Source organism: Canis lupus, chromosome 6 (genome assembly GCF_048164855.1).
Source record: "Canis lupus baileyi chromosome 6, mCanLup2.hap1, whole genome shotgun sequence".
Taxonomy (NCBI): Eukaryota; Metazoa; Chordata; class Mammalia; order Carnivora; family Canidae; genus Canis; species Canis lupus.
This window is the reverse complement of record NC_132843.1, coordinates 55,888,769-55,908,687: the sequence shown is the minus strand read 5'-3', so window position 1 is coordinate 55,908,687 and position 19,919 is coordinate 55,888,769. Positions and strand designations below refer to the sequence as shown.

General features: G+C 37.4%; 2 protein-coding genes across 18 annotated transcripts in view; both read left to right on the top strand.

The window, feature by feature from the left end:
* ANKRD45 (ankyrin repeat domain 45) overlaps positions 1 to 8,767 on the top strand; it is a 51,084-nt gene extending 42,317 nt beyond the window's left edge. For 5 of the 6 annotated variants that reach the window (XM_072830659.1, XM_072830664.1, XM_072830660.1 and 2 more), the window contains 2 exons: positions 2,372 to 2,510; positions 4,961 to 8,767. In XM_072830659.1, the coding sequence (XP_072686760.1) occupies positions 2,372 to 2,510; positions 4,961 to 4,992 (171 nt within the window). In that variant the 3' untranslated portion in view covers positions 4,993 to 8,767. The remainder of the gene's footprint in view (positions 1 to 2,371; positions 2,511 to 4,960) is intronic. The other variant, XM_072830662.1, reaches the window with a different exon arrangement.
* Positions 8,768 to 11,150: 2,383 nt separating this feature from the next.
* Positions 11,151 to 19,919, top strand: part of SLC9C2 (solute carrier family 9 member C2 (putative)) — a 101,221-nt gene continuing 92,452 nt past the window's right edge. For 9 of the 12 annotated variants that reach the window (XM_072830656.1, XM_072830655.1, XM_072830653.1 and 6 more), the window contains exons 1-4: positions 11,154 to 11,293; positions 12,361 to 12,556; positions 14,192 to 14,292; positions 15,954 to 16,082. In XM_072830656.1, the coding sequence (XP_072686757.1) occupies positions 12,421 to 12,556; positions 14,192 to 14,292; positions 15,954 to 16,082 (366 nt within the window). In that variant the 5' untranslated portion in view covers positions 11,154 to 11,293; positions 12,361 to 12,420. Of the gene's footprint in view, positions 11,396 to 12,360; positions 12,557 to 14,191; positions 14,293 to 15,948; positions 16,083 to 19,919 lie in introns of those variants that run through there. The other 3 variants (XM_072830646.1, XM_072830647.1, XM_072830654.1) reach the window with 3 other exon arrangements.

Below are 19,919 nucleotides of genomic sequence, written 5' to 3'. Positions count from 1 at the left end.
TGGGGTAAAACTATTAAAAAAAAAAAGCGAAGTTATAAACACAGATTGTAATTATCTCTTGCAGGAGGACAGGGGGATGAATTAGGGGCGGCACAGTAGTTGCGTTAGCACTACTGACAATATTCTGGTTATTCTGTTGATTAGCAGGGTCTACTGATACTTATTAAGTTTTGCTTTAAAACTTACATATACATCGTATTTTAGTTTCTATGTAGATATACATTACATATTTTTTAAATTTTTATTTATGATAGAGAGAGAGAGAGAGAGAGAGAGAGAGGCAGAGACACAGGCAGAGGGAGAAGCAGGCTCATGTACCAGGAGCCCGACGTGGGATTCGATCCTGGGTCTCCAGGATCGCGCCCTGGGCCAAAGGCAAGCGCCAAACCGCTGCGCCACCCAGGGATCCCCTACATTACATATTTTTTAATGTATCAAACTTTACATAATGGTAAAAAGAGATACACAAACATAAAGATAGCTAATTGTAAAGCCAACTTCCCACATTTACCATATACTAAGTACTGCATATGGACTAGTTTATTGCTTTGGATATACGTTAAACTAAAAAGATATGCTCCAGGTACCAGACATGTGTTTTGGTTTTAAATTATCTCTTGCAGAGCGCCTGGGTGGTTCAGTCAGTTGGGTGACTGACTCTTGATTTCAGCTCTGGTCATGATTTCGGGGTGGTGGGATCAAGACCTGTGAAGGGCTCCACGCTCACTGGGGAGTCTGCTTGAGATTCTCTCTTTCTCCCTATGTCCCTCCCCCTGTTTGCGTGTATGCTCTCACTCTTTCAAATAAATAAATAAATCTTAAAAACAAATAAAAAAATTATCTCTTCCATTTCTATACAGGATGTTCTGTGAATTCCCTGTCACTTATAATTCTGATGGAAAAGAATTAGCTTTGCTAAAAGTGTAAGACATCCCCAAGTCTGAGAACATGATAAATTACACATTTCACTTGTGGTTTGTGAAACACTTTACAAAATCTCTTATGAAACCAACAAAACATAGGCAAAATTTTATTAAAATAACTATTGCAGCTATTAGATCTGAGAAACAAAAATTTCCTGCCATGGACAGTGCCTTATCTAGTTACTATAAGGGCTTTTCTAATTTCAATTTTTAAATATTTGGTTATTTAAACTAGAAAATATTGCATACATATAGTAATAATTAGAATAAAATTGAAATGCCTAAAGCAAACTTAATAGCTTTCTCTCTTTTATTTCTAGTCTTACTACCCTACCCTGTGGGTTCTGATAAAATCTTGTGTTAATTTCATCATACTTATCCCTTCACTTAATAAACATATGTATGCACACATACAGTTTTATAAGGTTTTGTTTTTATAAAAATGGGGTTACAGTATACATATTATTTTTTTAAACTACATATTATTCCTTAATTTGCTTTTTTTTTTTTTTAAAGATTTTATTTATTCATGAAAGACACACACAGAGAGAGAGAGGGAGAGAGAGAGAGAGGCAGAGACACAGGCAGAGGGAGAAGCAGGCTCCATGCAGGGACTCCAGGACTCCAGCCAGGATCACGCTCTGGGCCGAAGGCAGGCGCTAAACCGCTGAGCTACCCAGGGATTCCCTGCTGTTTTTCTTTTAATAATATAGACACTTTTCCAATTCTACTTGATTCTACATATGTTTGCATACAGTACTGCTTATTTTATAATATGGACAGGCCATGCAATAAATGCATTCACTTCTTTTTCTTATTACACACCATAGAATAATAAATATCTTAAATCAGACCCCCTCAGTTTGCTGTGCATGGGCAGAGATACCTTTACAATGCAAAATGAGACATTTTCAGTGAGATGGAGCTCTTTCTGCATTTCTTGTACTCTTCTCCTCTGACCCATCTGAGAGGGAATAAAATAGCATTGTCTGTTGGGTTGCATCCAGGTCATACCATCTATGTGTTCTTCTCCAACCTTTGCAAACACTTCTCTTTATCACAGGGCCCAATGAAACTAAAGAATTAGGGAGAGGGCATGTACTGGCCCAAGACTCCATGACTCTTAGATTATGAGTTTTATTATATACAACATTCCACTTATTTTAGAGCTGTGCTGTCCAATATAGCAGCCACTAGCCATATGTAGTTACTTTAAATTAGAATATTTAAAATTAAATAAAATTAAAAATTCAGTTCCTCAGTCAGACTAGACACTTTTCTAGTACTCAATGGCTCTAGATGTCAAAATGGTGACTATATTGGACAATACAGAAAGCACATTTCCATCATCACAGAAAGTTCTGTTGCACAGTGCTAGTTTAGAGATACTATAGAGTTTTATTTTTCAAGAAACAAGTGGAAAGTAAATTCTTTGTTTCTGTCTCTAGAATACCATCCTCACTGCATGCCGTATAAAAAATGAGTGGTTGGAAACCCATTTGGAAGCTTCCATTAACGAACTTTCTGAGCAGAAACAACAATTGGAAGATATTGTGACTCCTATCTTCACAAAAATGGCAACACCATGTAAGTTTTGGATGAAAATGGTTTTAATATCAGATAAGATGAAGATAAGGTTCAGTGTTGTCATTTCTGATATATTCTGATTTTAACAATCTTCATTAAGTAGCCATTAACCTTTTACCAGCACATATATAAGTATGGTATAAATCCCTAGGTTTATTATCAATTTCAATATTAAGAATAAAAATAATAACTGAATTATTTCTATAGAGAATGTCTAATGCTAGTCTTTTTTTTAAATTTTTATTTATTTATGATAGTCACGAGAGAGAGAGAGAGAGAGAGAGAGGCAGAGACATAGGCAGAGGGAGAAGCAGGCTCCATGCACCGGGAGCCCGACATGGGATTCGATCCCAGGTCTCCAGGATCGCGCCCTGGGCCAAAGGCAGGCGCCAAACTGCTGTGCCACCCAGGGATCCCTAATGCTAGTCTTAATATTATTACCATTACTCGTTAATTTTATATAATTTACTATGCCTTTGATTTTCAACTAGGAAGGCATGTCCTCTTAGGAGATGGAGTGGCAAAATTTGAAAAAGCACTTTCAATATCATAACTGTGTTTTGAAAAGCCTGTTGGGGAAATGCTTTCCTGTCCATGGGGAAGGTGCACTATCAGAATCTTGGTCGCAGGCATACCTAAGAATTTTTGAAATGTCAGCTTTATTGAGATATAATTCTTATGCTATACAATTCACTATTTAAAAATACACAACTCCGTGGTTTTCAGTATTTTTACAGAGTTATATAATCAACACCACCATCTAATTTTAGAACATTTTACCACTCCCAGAAGAAACCACATTGGCAATCACCTCTCACCTCCTATAAGCGAATCTTTTCTATTTCTATAGATTTGCCCATTCTGGACATTTCACAAATGGAATTATACAATCTGTGGCATTTTGTATCTGTAGTCTTTCATTTAGCATATTGTTTTCAAGGTTCATCCATGTTGGAACATGTTTCAGTATTCCTTTCTTTCTGAATAATATTCCAATTGTACCAATTCAAAATTATCCATTCATTAGTTGATCAATATTCATAATACTTTTGGCTATTATAAGTAACAATGCTGTGAACTTTCATGTACAAATTTGTGTGACTGCTCATTTTCATTTCTCTTGGGAGAATTGCTAGGCTATCGTTTGAGGAACTGCTGAACTATTTCCAGTAAGCAATGTATATGAAGATTCCAATTTCTCTACATCATCACTAATATTTGTTATTATCTTTTTAAAAAAATTTAGCCATCCTAGTGGATGTGAAGTGTTATCTTAATGTAGTCCTTATTTTCATTTCCTTAATTACTAATGATGTTAAACATCTTTTTATGTGCTTGTTGGGCATTTGTGTATTTTCTTTGGAGAGGTATCTATTTGAATCCTTTGCCCATTTTTAAACTGGGTTGTCTTTTTATTGTTGATTTGTCTTTACATATTTTGGAGTGTACTCCCTTATCAGATATATGATTTGCAAATATTTTCTCCCATTCTGTGGATTATCTTTTCATTTCAATTGTGTTCTTTGAGACAAAAAAGACTTTAAGTTTGAAGTCCAATGTATCTATTTTTTTGTTGCTGTTGCTTATGCTTTCAGTCTCATATCTAAGAAACATTGCCTAATCTAAGGTTACCAAGACCTACTCTTATGTTTTCTTTGTAAGAGTTTTGTAGTTTTAGCTCTTTTAATTTAGCTCTATGGTCCATTTTGAGTTATGTTTTATATATGATGTGAGCTCATTCTTTTGAATGTGGATATTGAGTTTGATCTTTATTTCCAGGGCAGAAGGTTGCCATTAAAGGCTTTGAGGTAGCAGAGAAGAAAGATTAAGTAGGGGTGAATAATATGGCTTTCCTTATAAAATGGATGAAGAAGAGCCTAGAGGGAGTGAGACTAGTGTAGTCCAAGAGTGAGATGCCTAAGACTTGAATTATTGATGGTTCAGTTTGGTTCCCACCATCTTCCCCTGTTCTACTACTACTGTTAGCCTGGCCCATCACCCATCCCAGCTTCCCTTCTCATTTCTGAAGAAGAATCACCTCTCTCTTCAGGTCTCCTACATCCCCCCCCAAGCACCTCAGTATCTTATGCCTTCATATTATAGAAGTGTTAGATCTTGATTGAACCTCTGAATTGACCTCCTCATTTTACAATGAAGAAAAGTGAAGACCAGAGAGGTTAAGCAGTTTATTCAAAGTTATTCTATTCAATAGCAGAATTAGGAATAATAGTATCAATTATATGGGAAATGTGACCTCATACCTTTAAATATTAAAAAAAAAAGGTAGGGAAGAATTCTTGAATTGACATACCAACACCAAGGCTTAATTAATGAAGGTTCAAGCTGGGACATACTCATTTATTTCATGCCAATTATTTTAAAAACTGGCTCCACTTTTATTTTATATTATAAACTAATTAAGTGTAATTTTAAAATCTGCTTCCTTTCAGGTCAAGTGAAAAGTGCCAAATCTGTAGCCTAAGCCATGGTCCGAAAAGAAATCAAGATCATACCTCCTACTGAACATATATTTTATAAAAGACCACACTTCCATCTAGTATTTATAAAAGCAAACTTATTCAATATGCCAATTGAAGTTAAGAAAATAGATGTGGGATTTTATAAAAAGGTTTAAATATGAAATTAAATCACCTTGCTTTTGTTTTACCCGATTCAGCATGGCTTAAGTCCAGGCACTGTGGCCATGCCTCTGCTCCAAGTGAAGTTCCGTATGAGTTCCACATGCTCTTTCCAGAGAGCTCTGGGGTACCAATCCCTCACCACAGCTCTTTGGAAGCTCTAACATCTGTATAGGGAATCCAACATTTTTCTGTGTCACTAAGGCATTCTATTAAATGGAGGAATTCTATTTAAAAAAAAAAAAAGACATATTAGCTATTTCCAGAGGAAAACTATGTTCTCCCTCTTTCAAAGGAAAGCTATAGGATGCCATTCTGGAGCAAGGAAATGTTAAGAGGGGTTTAGATTCACACTCCTCTTCTTGTGTAACAATTACTTTTTATGTCTAAATTAAAATGTACCTGTGAGGTGAGATTTAGTCTTTTAATGAAAAATTTCTCATTTGTCTTTAATCTCTGCCTCCTCTTCTCTCTCTCTCTCTCTCTCTCCCTCCTCCCCTGCTCCCCCCCAACACTTAGATTTCCCCTATTCTATAGGTTTGGTAATATAGATATCTTAATAGGGCTCCATGCTATCTTTCCGTCTGTTCTGTTTTATACTTCTTAGGTTTTGAATATTATTGCTGACTTCCTATTAGCGATTTGGAATGTCTTTTTTTTCCTAGTTTACCTTTAAGCCTTCCATTACTGAACCTTCCATTACTCTGATTTTGTAAAAAAAAAATTTTTTATAGAAAGAACATGTTTTTAAAAACCCCCACATTTATTTGTTGTTCGTATGACTTTCTCTTTTGTCCTACCCTGAAAGCTAGTTTTTTTCACTATAGAGAAGAAGGAAAAGAAATAAACAATTCAGTAATTCCTTGTCAGTTGACACTTTCTCAATCATGGTTTTGAGATTACATTGTTTTAAATTTGTGTCACAAATTTTTAAGTTTTGAGATCATTTTTATGTATGAGCAAATAGTTTCAGTTGCCTTAAGCAAAAGAATAGGGGAGTAGTTGTCACTGCCCTCTGGTAGACCCAGTGGTATTTACAGAGAAGCCCTACAGAGAAGGTCTGTCCGTGATTGCTCTGTTTTTTTCCTGCTGCGTGCTGCCAGAAGTCCATTACCTTTAAGCACTGTAGTAACTTGGGACAAGGCTAGTTGCCATTTTTACTGTTTCTGCTCTAACTTTACATTTTCTGAGCCTTGATCTTGAATATGACATGACGTCCCAGGTGTGTGGTCCTGGTAATTAGGAGACGATTCCTGAATCTCACTTAAAGGATTCCTAGAGAAGACTTAGACACTTGTGGAGATGCCTAGTACAAAATAAATCCCTCTCTCCTTTGTTTATCTGTCAGTCCTTATCTTCAAACTTCTTGAAACTTTTGATGTTTATAATATTGTTCTCTGGAAACTCCTTAATTGGCACCTTTATGTCATTATGGTTACTTTACTTTCTTAACAATCTCCTTTTCTAACTCCTTCACTAGCTTCTGCAGTCTGAATGTGCTAGTATCCCCCAAAAATTCATATGTTAAAACCTAATGTGATAATGTTAGGAGGTGGAGCCTTTGGGAGGTGATTAAAAAATGTTCATGAGGGTAAGGCCCTCATGAATGGGACTAGGCTCTCCTTATGAAAGAGAACTCCAGACAGTTACTTGCCCCTTGCACCATGTGAGGTTACAGAGAAAAGACAGCCATCTAGGAGGTGGGCTCTCACCAGACACTGAATCTTCTGGCACCACGTTCTTGGACTTCCCAGCCTCCAGAACTGTAAGAAGTAAATGTTGTTTATAAAGTGCCCAGCTGATGGTCTTTTGTTATAGCAGCCCAAACTAAGACACCAGCTCCTATTCTTCATCTTGCCTCCAGCAATGGAAACTACTCAAAAGTCAGTCCTATCTTACAATTTTATATATCAGTAATACCTCAATAAAGCTGAAAGAAAAGCACCAATTCTGACCTTTGGCAAAGCAGTCTGTAATTCTCCATCCCATGGTCTTTTCTATCCCCAGCGTTAGGAAGCACTGATCCCTCCCTTTTTAGGGCAACCATAGTGCTAATAGCCACATAGACATTCTATTTAATTGTTCACATGTTTGTCTCCCTATGTGAATTGTGAGCTTTTTGAGGGTAAGGGATTTGTAATGTTTTTCTTCATACCTCAAGAGCCTATATGATAGTAAGTTAGTAAATAACAGTTGAATAAATTCTCTTTTGGCACTACTTTATTCATGGAGCTCACTGGTCTTCATTCATCTATAGAACTTATTCACCTTTCTAAAAACAACTCCTGAACCCTTCTCTCCATATCTTGCTCATGCCAGTGCTCCATTTAGCTCCCTCTCCTCCAGTAGACCAACTGCATGTACACGCAGCATCACAACTATATATCCAGTTTCCCCTGTAACCTTCTGTTTGCTGATCTTCACCTTAAATGCCACACTACTTTTTAGGCATGTGAACCTGGTGCTTACCAAGGGATTCCTGGATCTCACTTCAAAGATTCCATTGATGTGAGATATAGTACTTATAATCTGTTGTTGCATTGATCTGTTGCTCCTATAGATAGGAGGATTAAAATGCCCTTATGCTTTGAGTTTGAGCTATTACATAGGTAGCTGTAGGGTGTGTTCTGAACACCCACAAAGTAATTATTATTTCAGTTTTCATACTAGTAAATTAAATCATTTTATTTGGGAAGTGGTCAAGCAAAGGCTAAATTCAGTGCTGTGGTAAACTCTACACAGTGGTTCCTGAGACTTGCGTATTTTGATTGGAAGAATGTGAAAAAATGGAGAAGATTGATATGACATTATTAAGAAAACAGCTGCTATCTGCTCTTACTATTATTTAATAAAAGACATTTTGATATCAGAAAAGAAAGGAATGATTTCATTGTAAGGCTCTGCCCTTTAAATTGACTAAATTAAAAAAAAATAAATTGACTAAATTAAGCTTTATTATGGACTTTTATATTTCTCTCATTTTTCCATGTATGATGGAACTTTTGTCATGAATCACCACTGGTTTATGGTCTAGCCTTTGAGAACAACTATCTAGACTGAGATGAGGCAGCAGAATGCTATTTAGGTTAACATGATGCCCTAAGTTGTAAAGTGCTAACAATACACTCTGATATTTGATCTAATATGTGATACATTGTATTCTCCAAGTTGGCCACATTTCCTGTCCTACTGCTCTTACAATGTGATAATGACCTTCCTCATAGAGAAAGGTGCATCTCTGTTCTCTCTTGAATCTAGGCAGCCCTGTGATTATAGTTGAAGTAATACTATGTGATTTCCATAGATCATAAAAAGTGATGCAGTCTCCAGTTAGTTCTTTTGAGATGCTCAGTCTTGGAAACCAGTTTGTGTGGAGAGTCCCATATGGACAGAAACAGGCCCCCAACCTGAAGCCCTGTTTGAGCTCCAGCTCCAGCTAGCTCCAGCTAGCAGTCACCACCGACCTGCCAGCCATATGAGTGAACCATCTTGGAAGTGGATCCTCCAATCAAGCCACTGCAGCCAGTGCTCTATGGAGCAAAGACAAGCCTTCTGTGTTGAGTCCTGTCAAAATTGTAGATTTCAGCTAAATAAATAATTGTTGTTTTAACCTCCTAAGCTTTGTGTCTTTATGCAGCATTATATCATACAAATTTTAGACTCCAGTAGTGAGAAATTGACATAAAAAACCCTAAAATATGTGGTGTTGCCTTTTTGGGACTGGGTGATAGGCAGAAGCCCAAAGGGCCCAGATAATAGTGTTAGTGAAAGATGCAGAATCTTAAAAAAACCCTAGGAAGTTATTAGTGGGAGTTTGATAGGAAAAAGAGGAAAATATTAGAAGCTGGAAAAAAGGGGCCTTTGTTATGTGATGGTGGTAAGTTCGACCACACTGTTGTCTAAGTAATGAACTCAATCATCATGCTAAGGATGAAAAGGAACAGTTCAGTTTTCAAATGAAATTTTAAAGAAATATATTATATCCAGTACTCAACTGGATTTGAAAATAAAATTGTTTCTCATGCCTAGCCTTTCTAGATGGCAAAAAAATCTCAAACTAAGAAATGAATTCTGAGAAATGATAAAATCTCAGCTGGGATTGTGAGGTTGTAAGACCTTAGAAGTATCTAAGGCAGTGGCTCCGGGAACTGCTCAGACTTGAGATAGGTTTTCTCAGTGCATCTAGGAAGATGACCTCTAGTTGCTCTAGGCAGTCATTGTCCTAGCTAAACCAAAATGCAAAGAGAGCAAATCTCTGTCAGTAAAAATATATATCAAGCTTAGGAACCATCTAATTAGCCCTATCCGAGTCCCATGCCCATCCCTGAACCAATCGTATAGGGGGAAGAGAAACTATGACTAACCAGCCTTGTCTCAGTCAGTTAATATAATCTATTAGAATATGGGGTTGGGGGAAATGCCCTGGGCAGCCTCTCAGCCCTCAGCTCCTAAAGATGTCATAGTTTACTCAGCTGGCTCTACTAAAAATGATGAAATACAGATTAATGCTTTTCTTTAGAGTTCTATGGGAAAGATTATAATGTAAAGATGTTCAATCATCTCTGTATTTTAGTTATGTTCCATCTCTAGCAGAACTATGTGTAATCTAGAGCCAACTGTGAATTTTGTCCAAGGTTTCTCAAGGTAACAAGGATTTTTCTAAAAGCCATGGAGAACCCGAATTTTGAAATATAAAGCTTCATGAGACTTACCGATAGGATCTAGGTGACTTAAGTGAGCCTGAGGGGATAGCAGGATAGGAACTAGGTAGAAGGCGGAAGGATGTTACTCAAAATGATATGAAGCAGTTGAGAGAATTCAAGGTGACCAGAGGTATAGATAACAAAGATGAAAATGGGAGAAAGGATAGTGAACTTGGTAACTAGGAGAGTTAAGTAAGGGCATGGGAAAGAGTAAGGAATTAGTCTCTCAAGAGATAGCTTGTGCAGGGTGCCTGGGTGGCTCAGTTGGTTAAGCATCTGCCTTCAACTCAGGTCATGATCCCAGGGTCCTGGGATTGAGCCCCATGTTGGCTGTCTGCTCAGTGGGGAGCCTGCTTCTCCTCCCTCTGCCTGCTGCTTCACCTGCTTGTGCTCTGTCAAATAAATAAAATCTTTAAAAAAAAGAGCCTGTGAATAAGACAGCTTTATTTTATTTTTTAAAAACATGATACCAGACAACAACAAAGTGTTGAAAGCAAATATTTTGAAGAATGGGGTATGGGTACCAATGGTGGTTGCTGCAATCAGGGCCAGACATAGAGCTATTGACTAAAACTCTTTAGTTTCAAGTAGGAATTGAGACTTTGATTTGTCAAAGATTCTTTGATATCTAGTGATGTAGAAGATTGATGATAGATTTAGTAATCTCACTGCTGTGGTGCTATCCTTGGTGCTCTGGGGAAGAGGATTAGACTAGTATGACATAAGAACGAGAGAGTAGAACTTCATTGTCACAAAATAACTTCCTTGAAAATAAACTATAAACTTCTTAACAATGTTCATTTGTTTAAATTTGTACTGTATGTTTTTAGTGATTAGATGTGAGGCAAAAATATATTAAGTTTGGGATCACAGAATTTGGGATACACTTGTACTCCAAAGAAGAATGAGTAATGTTGTTTCTTCAAAGTAAGGGCCCAAAGTGAGAAATTCCCATCAAAAAGGACAGATAGGTAGAAAAAGAGAAAATGAGGAGAAATGAAAAAGTCAGATGGGAGACCAGGCAGTGTTGAAGAGGCTTAGGGTTGGAGAATGAAAGAGTATATATTTAAAAAAGAAAAAAATAGGAGGAACGTCTGTCTACATGGTGAGTGACCATTTCAGCTATTATGTCAGGGAGAGAAAATCAGTTAAAACAGTTGTGGGTTGAGCATTCAGAACTGCAAACTTCCCTGAACTGGATCACTTAGCTGCTTCTGGATTGGAGGGGGAGATGAATGTAGCCAATCAGAATGAAAGTAAGTTGGCAAGCAACCAATGGGAATTAGGAATGGAAATAGCTTTGGGTGAGATATCAGTTGGCAGTACTGTCTCTGGCAAACAGGCACAGAGCTGAGCATTGCTCTTTGTGATTTTCAAGGGCCTTCATCTTGATTTCAACTCTGAACCGGCTTAGCCTTGGAAGACGGTATCTCTGGTCTTGGTAATTTAGAAAAAAATTGGATTTGAGAGTGATGCTGTAATGGCAGGTGGGGATAGCAAGATGTAAGGATGCCAAAGACCTGAAGGGCTACTTGAGGGACAGGTGAAGTGGCTTGAAGATGTAGCAATTGAATCTCATTTCTGGCCCATTTCTGCTTTACTCCCAAATCATTATGGCTTGTAGACCAAACAAGTGCAAAATGAAGACCTAAAGATTAATTTTAAATATTATTGGGGATACCTCAGGAACTAATAGGGATTTTTAGATTAAGGTTAACTGCAAGGAAAAATAAAACAGAATGAGTCGTCAGGACCACTACATAGATTTGTGCATGCTGTGTTCTGCATAAGGGCACCAGCTGTGGGTAGGTACTGGGACTGAAATCCAACCTATTACTCATGGGCCAAGCCATGTGCCCTGTCATCAGGAAGGGGGACTTTTTCTAATTCACTTGAAAGTATGATAAAACCTCAACTTTAGTCTTTTCCTTTGCTTTTAGGTTATTGATCCTCTTTCCCCAACCTGACCTTATCTGGTGTGACTCCACTTTGACCTCATTTCCCTTTCCCATTTTGGATTTGGAGGGGCCCAAGAGAGGGAAAAGAGGACATGGGATTGAAGTAGTAAAGGGGAATTCCAGAATGATTTGTACCCATGGAGGAAGAGGTCCCCCTCAAAAAGTTCAGTTGATCAAATGTTATGGAGGGTCTCTGGGCCACATACTGTGTGCACAGCCTTAAGGAAAAATAATATTCAGCCCTGGCCCTTGAGAAACTCACTGTCTGATGAGGAATGCACATACATCACTAGATCATACAATGATTATGTGCAGAAATCAATGCAGTCGCTCCCTCGTGTATACGTAGAAATAGGAGGAAACACTAACACTGCTGTTGGTGTTCCTATAAAATGCTCTTGGAGAAGAGGTAGAACAGAAGGTATCAATGTGTGCCTGTGGCAAGAAGAGGCGTGCTCAGACCTGAGTGTGGTACAACCTTAGGTAGAAAGAAAGTGGATGCACTGGGACCCGGCAAATCTCATTTTCTTCTTTTTGCGCATTATAACAGGTAAGTCTGTGGTGGTGGTGGAGTAACTCACGAACTCATCACATTAGGACTGATGAAGCAATGTCGAATACAAACTCTTCCTTCTGGGTACACAAAGAAGGTCACAAACCTGAATTACTCTGTGGAAGTTCAGCTAGCTACACAGTTGTAAATGGGCATTTCATAATGCTTGTGTGTTCCACTATTATTTTGGGAGGTAAGTGGTTGTTTCTAAATTTCATCTTTTCTCTGTCCTCTGAACCTTTCTCGGTGCAGAAAGTGATCACAACTTCACCATAAGAAGTCCCATGTAACTAAGATGTGAGCGAATGCTGGCGGTGTAGCTTCATTTAATGATCAGTAGCATCTCTACTACATGCTTTCCTTTGGTGTCATTTGCTGAGCACGGCAGAGTGGTAGGCAGAAGGAGAATCAGACAGTCCCCAACCTCAAGGAGGGCTCTCACTGGGGAGACAGGCAAATAATAATTACAATGCAATGTGGTTAGTTTAACTGTAAGGTTGTGGTCCAGAGTCTCTGGTAATGGGGAGGCAAGCCTCATGCTGCCCGCTTGCCGGGCTTAACCTAACCAACGTATATCTGGGATGAGGAGAGGGCAACTGGGGCAAATGGGGCCCAAACATTTGTGTAGTTGGTGTCATTAGTTGTGTCCATTTTATTATGGCTTTAGATGTGATTTTACTTCAGGGAAAGTGCTACCCACTCCACCCCCTAGTGGAGAAATAGAGACTTCACAAGTAAGGGCCTTGTAAATGATAATTAAGAATTCAATAGGTATGGTGAATGATATTCATGTACATGAGACACCAGATTAAAAAACACAGGTACTTTATATCACAATTCAATGCTTGAGATTAGGGAAAGGTTTCTAGTCCTCTTTAAGAAATTTTTATTTGAGAAAAAATGGTCAGCTGCTTTAAAATCCTTCCTGGAATTGGGAAGACTATAATGAAACAATGAAGCAAACACTCTTAAAAAACGTCTTCAATTGTACTTACCAAAGGGAGCAAAATCACCTTCTATCGGCTGATCTTTAAAACACACACTAATGACACTGGTCCCTTGTGGTAGCAGGAGGTGCTGGTGACCATGAATTTCATCAGCTCTAGATCCTTGATGATTACATAGAGATAAGTGCTCCAGCAGGAAAGGGCATTGCAGAAATAGTTCAAGAAATATTTCTTTAGCCTTACACAAAAGAAGTATTCAATATATATCTGCTGATTTAGCTGGAAGACAGGAAATGCAGAATCTGAGATGCCAATGAATCTTGCCCTAGGCATACATTACCTTAATTGGATTATGTCCATATATTGCTTCAGGAGGGAATGAACTGAATAATGTTGGACAGAGGGGAGAGTTGCAAGGAAAGACAATGCACGTAGGCAGAAAATAACACGTCTGCTGTTAACTTGTCTGGTGAAGGCAGTTTTCCCTATAGTTAGAACTCAGTTAAAAATATTTCTGGCTTTTAGGAAAACTATAGAATATATGTTGCTGTAGTTTAGGATAAGTGGTTACTAATAAAAAGTGTACTATGTAGGTATGAAGTTTGACTTTTTAATTTCTCATCAGACCCACAGGTAAGACACTTGTACAGTGATCATAATGTGCCAGTCATTGGGCAAATGGGAGATTGTTGGAACTTCAGCAGTTTTCAAGTTCACCTGTAAGAGATACTTCATGATGTGTGTCTTAAGAGACAGTATTTCTAATAGCTGCTAATTATTCATACTGATATGACACTCAGAAAGTTCAAATTGAGAAAGGTTGTTAAATTGTTTTGAAACTATACATCCTGTCTAAATAATACATACATGTGTTCCCTCAGGATTTTTGAAGACCCTTTTAAAGAATTCTGAAGTCACTGTTTTGATGATTCTTTCTCTGTTAGGATTTGTGATAGGACAACTGGCTCACAATTCTATTGAGGTAATGTATGTACAATAAATTAGTAAATTAGTAAAATGTGAACAGCTACTGAAAAAATTCATCTGGTATTATACATTTTGAAAATGAAAAAATATATTTTTTAAATATTTGGAAGTAAGGGAAATTTGATTGCATTCTTGGGTTCTTCATCCTCTGCCTTGGGAGCCTTGTTCTTATTTCCTTCCCCTGTCCATATATAGGCTTCATCTGTGCTACTGTCTGCAACACCTGTGGAGACTCTCACTCTCATTATCAAAGGCGCTATAATTGTCATAAGGAAGCTCAATTGTTCTTTCCTAACTGCCAGATTCAATGCAAAACGCATCATAAAATACATAATATAGATACAAGAAAAATTTTTATTACTCGATTTCAAATGCACAACAGTGTGATCAATAACAATTTGTCTCCTCTCATTCTTTTATTTTTTTAAAAAATGCAGATTATGCTTGTATCTTTCTAGGATTTTAAAAGCCTCTTGCTACTCTTCTGAAAACACCTGCATTACTACCAACATCTTTTGAGTGTTTACTATGCACCAGGCCTTCTTTAAAGTGTTTTGTATTTATTAGTTTATTAACTTCTTAATTATTTTTTTCCTGTGAAATATGGAGCTTTTTAGTTTTAAAAATGCGTTTTATTTGAGTAGAGTTGACACACCATGTTACATTAGTTTCAGGTGTACAACATAGTGATTCAACTTCTCTATATGTTATGCTGTGCTCAACTTAGTATTAATTCTTGAGTTAATTCATTCACCTTCACAGGAACCCAGCAGAGGTAGGTATTCTATCCTATTTTATGGATGAGGACACTGAGGCACAGGGGGGTTATATAATGAAGATTAAACTATTAGTTGAGTGTACACATTTTAGTGTACAACCTTCATGATTTATGTCTTATATATACAACATGTGCTATTATCTGTGTGTTATTTTTCTCTTCTTGACTCACTGGAGGCCTTTATTATTTTTTCTAAAGATTTATTTATTTATTTAAAGATTTATTTATTTATTTATTTGAGAGAAAGAGAGAGTGCAGAAGGTGGGAGGGGGAGACATTCTTCAAGCAGACTCCCCACTGAGCAGGGAGCCCAATCCAGGGCTTAATCCCACTACCTGGTGAGATCCCAACTGCAGCCAAAACCAAGAGTCAGATGCTCAACTGACTGAGCCACCTGGGGTACCCCAACTCACTGAAGGACTTCAAAATCCTAGGCAAATGTTTCTGAAATCACAAGTACCTGTGCAAGTTTCTCTTTTCTGTTTTAATGCAAATTAGAATAAATATCTAACAGTCAAACAAAAAATACTTATCTGTGAACACACTTTTAAGTCCTGTCAGGGTTCACCAGTGGCAGGGGTATCACTTTTGAAAACACTGATTACAATACTTACCACAAACAATGTGTAGCTCAAACTCACACAATCCTTTGGTGAATACAGGATTGTACATATAACTCATCTGGACAGTTGAGTCAAGAAATCAATACCCTCAGGACTGGCCTTGTAGATAATCTCTCATTAGTTGCAGATTGGAATATACTAAAATGTATTGATTGATATAACATCAATTTCTGATACCTTGAGAGTTACCTATTCTAATTTCTGATACCTTAGAATGGCAGTGAACTAATTTATTATTTGTCTTTGTTAGTTTAGGTGCACAAAATTGTCTACCCTCTTCTGAAAACACCAAGTTATTCACTTTATTGTTATTTTTCACCTATGATTATATTTATGGCTGCTTTGGATGTGGACTTTTGTATACTCAAGAATGTGTTTTGGCAGGTAAGAACACATTTAAGAAAATTATGGTCAATCTTGATTATGTTAGCAGAAAATGTTTGTCTATAAAGAAGATTGATAATTCACAAATGGTTCTGTGGAACCATTAATTAAAAGGGAATTGATGGGGAGAGAGAAGGAATAAATATTTGCTGAGTGACCACTGTGATTAGGCGCTGTGTAAATATCTCCATTTTATATACAAACAAATTGCAGTTCAGAGGTCACAAACAAGGCTGATAAATGGGAGAAACTGGATTCTAACCCCACATCTGACTTCATCTCAACTATATCTAGATTTGCCCATTGTCACTGCTAAGGTTGTTTTATTTGTGGCTTCTCTCTTTTTTTCTTAATCATGTTTGCCAGATGATTTTTTTTTCTTTCAGAAAACATTTTATTTTCTTTAGTTTTATTCTGTGCTTTTTCCTTACATCTTGAGTTAGATATTAGTTGATTGATTTTTAGCTTTATTTTTTTGTATTTTGTACATTTAAGGTTTAAAATTTTTTTTGTAAGTACTCTTTTAGCTTCACCCATGTTTTGATTTTAGTACTTTTTGTTTTTGTTTTTTTCTTAGAGAGAGGGTGCAGGGGAGGGCCAGAGAAAGAATCTTAAGCAGGCTCCTATGCCCAGCACAGAGTCACAAGGGGCTCAATCTCCCAACCCTGAGATCATGACCTGAGCCTAAATCAAGAGTCAGACACTTAACCAACTGAGCCATCTAGGCCTCCCATGATTTTTAGTGTTTTCATTATCATCCCGAACCTACCTAAAATTTTTACTATACTTTTTTCTTTGACCCATTATTTTTTCCCCATGTGTGGAAGAATTTTATTTGTTTTATTTATTTATTTATTATTGGAATATAGTTGACACACAATATTATATTAATTTCAGGTGTATATCCTAGTGATTACAATTATATACATATGAAATGCCCACCATCATGAATGTAGTCACCATCTGTCATCATAAAAACTTATTACAATATTAACGACCATATTCCCTATGCTGTACTTTTATTCTTGTGGCTTATTTACCTTATACCTGAAAGTTTGTACCTCTTAGGCCACTTTTATTATTTTGTCCATCCTCCATTTCTTTTCCCTCTGGCAACCATTAGTTTGTTTTCTGTATTTCTGAGTCTGTTTCTGTTTTATGTTTATTTATTTTGTTTTTTTTTAGATGCACTGTAAATGAAGTCATATGGTATTTGTCTTTTTCTCCTTTTTATAGTTATATATTTTTATTTTTTAAAATTTTATTTAAATTCAATTAACATATAATGTATTATTGGTTTCAGAGCTAGAGGTCAGTGATTCATTAGTTGCATATAACACCCAGTGCTCATTACATCACATGTCTTCCTTAATGCCCGGTCACCCAGTTACCCCTCCCTCCACCAGCAACCCTCAGTTTGTTTCCTATGATTAAGAGTCTCTTATGGTTTGTTGGCCTCTCTAATCTTGTCTTGTTTTATTTTTTCCTCTCTTCCCCTATGATCCTCTGTTTTGTTTCTTAAATTCCATTTATGGGTGAAATCATATGATAATTGTCTTTCTCTGATTGACTTGTTTTGCTTAGCATAATATCCTCTAGTTCCATCCACATCATTGCAAACGTCCTTTTTTGATGGCTGAGTAATATTCCATTATACTATATAGGCCGCATATTCTTTATCCATCTGTTGATGGGCATCTGGGCTCTTTCCATAGTTCAGCTATGGGGACTGCTGCTATAAACACTGGGATGCAGGTGCCCCTTAGGATGACTACATTTGTACCTTTGGGGTAAATACTCAGTAGTGCAATTGCTGGGTCATAGAGTAGTTCTATTTTCAACTTTTTGAGGAGCCTCCATATTGTTTTCCAGAGTGGCTGCACCAGCTTGAATTCCCACCAACAGTGTAAGAGGGTCCCCCTTTCTCTGCATCCTTGACAACATCTGTTGTTTCCTGACTTGATAACTTTAGCCATTCTGAGTGGTGTGAAGTATTATCTCATTGTGCTTTTGATTTGTATTTCCCTGAAGCCAAGTGATGTTGAACATTTTTTCATGTGTCTGTTGGCCATTTGCATGTCTTCTTTAGAGAAATATCTGTTCATGTTTTCTGCCCATTTCTTGATTGGATTATTTGTTCTTTGGATGTTGAGTTTGATAAGTTCTTTATAGATTTTGGATACTAGCCCTTTATCTGCTATGTCATTTGCAACTATCTTCTCCTGTTCTGTCTTTTAGTTGTCTTTTGGTTCTGTTGACTGTTTCCTTTGGTGTGCAAAGGCTTTTTATCTTGATGAAGTTCCAATTGTTCATTTTTGCTTTTGTTTCTCTTGCCTTTGGAAACATGTCTAGCGAGAAGTTGCTGTGGCTGAGGTCAAAGTGGTTGCTACCTGTGCTCTCCTCTAGGATTTTGGATTCCTGTCTCATATTTAGGTCTTTCATCCATTTTGAGTCTATTTTTGTATATGGTGTGAGGAAATGGTCCAGTTTAATTCTTTGCTTTGGTTGTCCAATTTTCCCAGCACCATTTGTTAAAGAGACTGTTTTTTTTTTTTCCATTGGATACTCTTTCCTGCTTTGTTGAAGATTAGTTGACCATGGAGTTGAGGGTCCATTTCTGAGTTCTCTATTTTGTTCCATTGTGGAATATATCTATGTGGTTTTCCATTTCATTGTGTTTTCCTCAACTTTTTTCATGAGTATTCTATAGTTTTCTGAGTACAGATCTTTTGCCTCCTTGGTTAGGTTCATTCCTAGGTATCTTATGGTTTTGTGTGCAATTATAAATGGGATTGACTCCTTAATTTCTCTCTTTTTTTTTTTAAAGATTTTATTTATTCATTCATGAGAGACACAGAAAAAGAGAGAGGCAGAGACATAGGCAGAGGGAGAAGCAGGCTCCATGCAGGGAGCCTAATTGGGATGTGATCCTGGGACTCTAGGATCGCACCCCGGGCCGAAGGCAGGCCCTAAACCGATGAGCCACCCAGGGATCCCCAATTTCTCTTTCTTTTGTCTCATTATTAGTGTATAGAAATGCAACTGATTTCTGTGCATTGATTTTATATCCTGCACTTTGCTGAACTCCTGCATGAGTTCTAGCAATTTTAGGTTTTTTCATATAAAGTATTATGCCATCTGCAAAGAGTGAGAGGTTGACTTCTTCTTTGCTGATTTGGATGCCTTTTATTTCTTTTTGTTGTCTGATTGCTGAGGGTAGGGCTTCTAGTACTCTGTGGAACAGCAGTGGTGATAGTGGACATCCCTGCCTATTCCTGACCTTGGAGGGGAAGACTTCAGTTTGATAATGATAATTGCTTGGGCTTTTCATAGATGGCTTTTATGATATTAAGGTATGTTCACTCTATCCTTACACTTTGAAGAGTTTTAATAAAAAAAGGATGTTGTACTTTGTTAAATGCTTTTTCTGCATCTATTGGTAGCATCATGTGGTTCTTATCTTTTCTTTTATTAATGCAGATGTTGAACCACCCTTGCAGCCCCAGAATAAATCCCACTTGGTTGTGGTGAATAGTCCTTCTAATGTACTGTTGGATCCTATTGGGTGGTATTTTGGTGAGAAATTTTTTAAAAAGATTTTATTTATTCATGAGAGACACTCAGAGAGAGGCAGAGACATAGGCAGAGAAATAAACAGACTCCCTGTGGGGAGCCTGGTGTGGGACTCAATCCCAGGACCCCAGGATCACCACCTGAGCCAAAGGCAGACACTCAACCACTGAGCCACCCAGGCACCCCTTCGGTGAGAATTTTTGCATCCATATTGATCATGGATATTGGTCTGTAATTCTCCTTTTTGGTGGGGTCTTTGTCTGG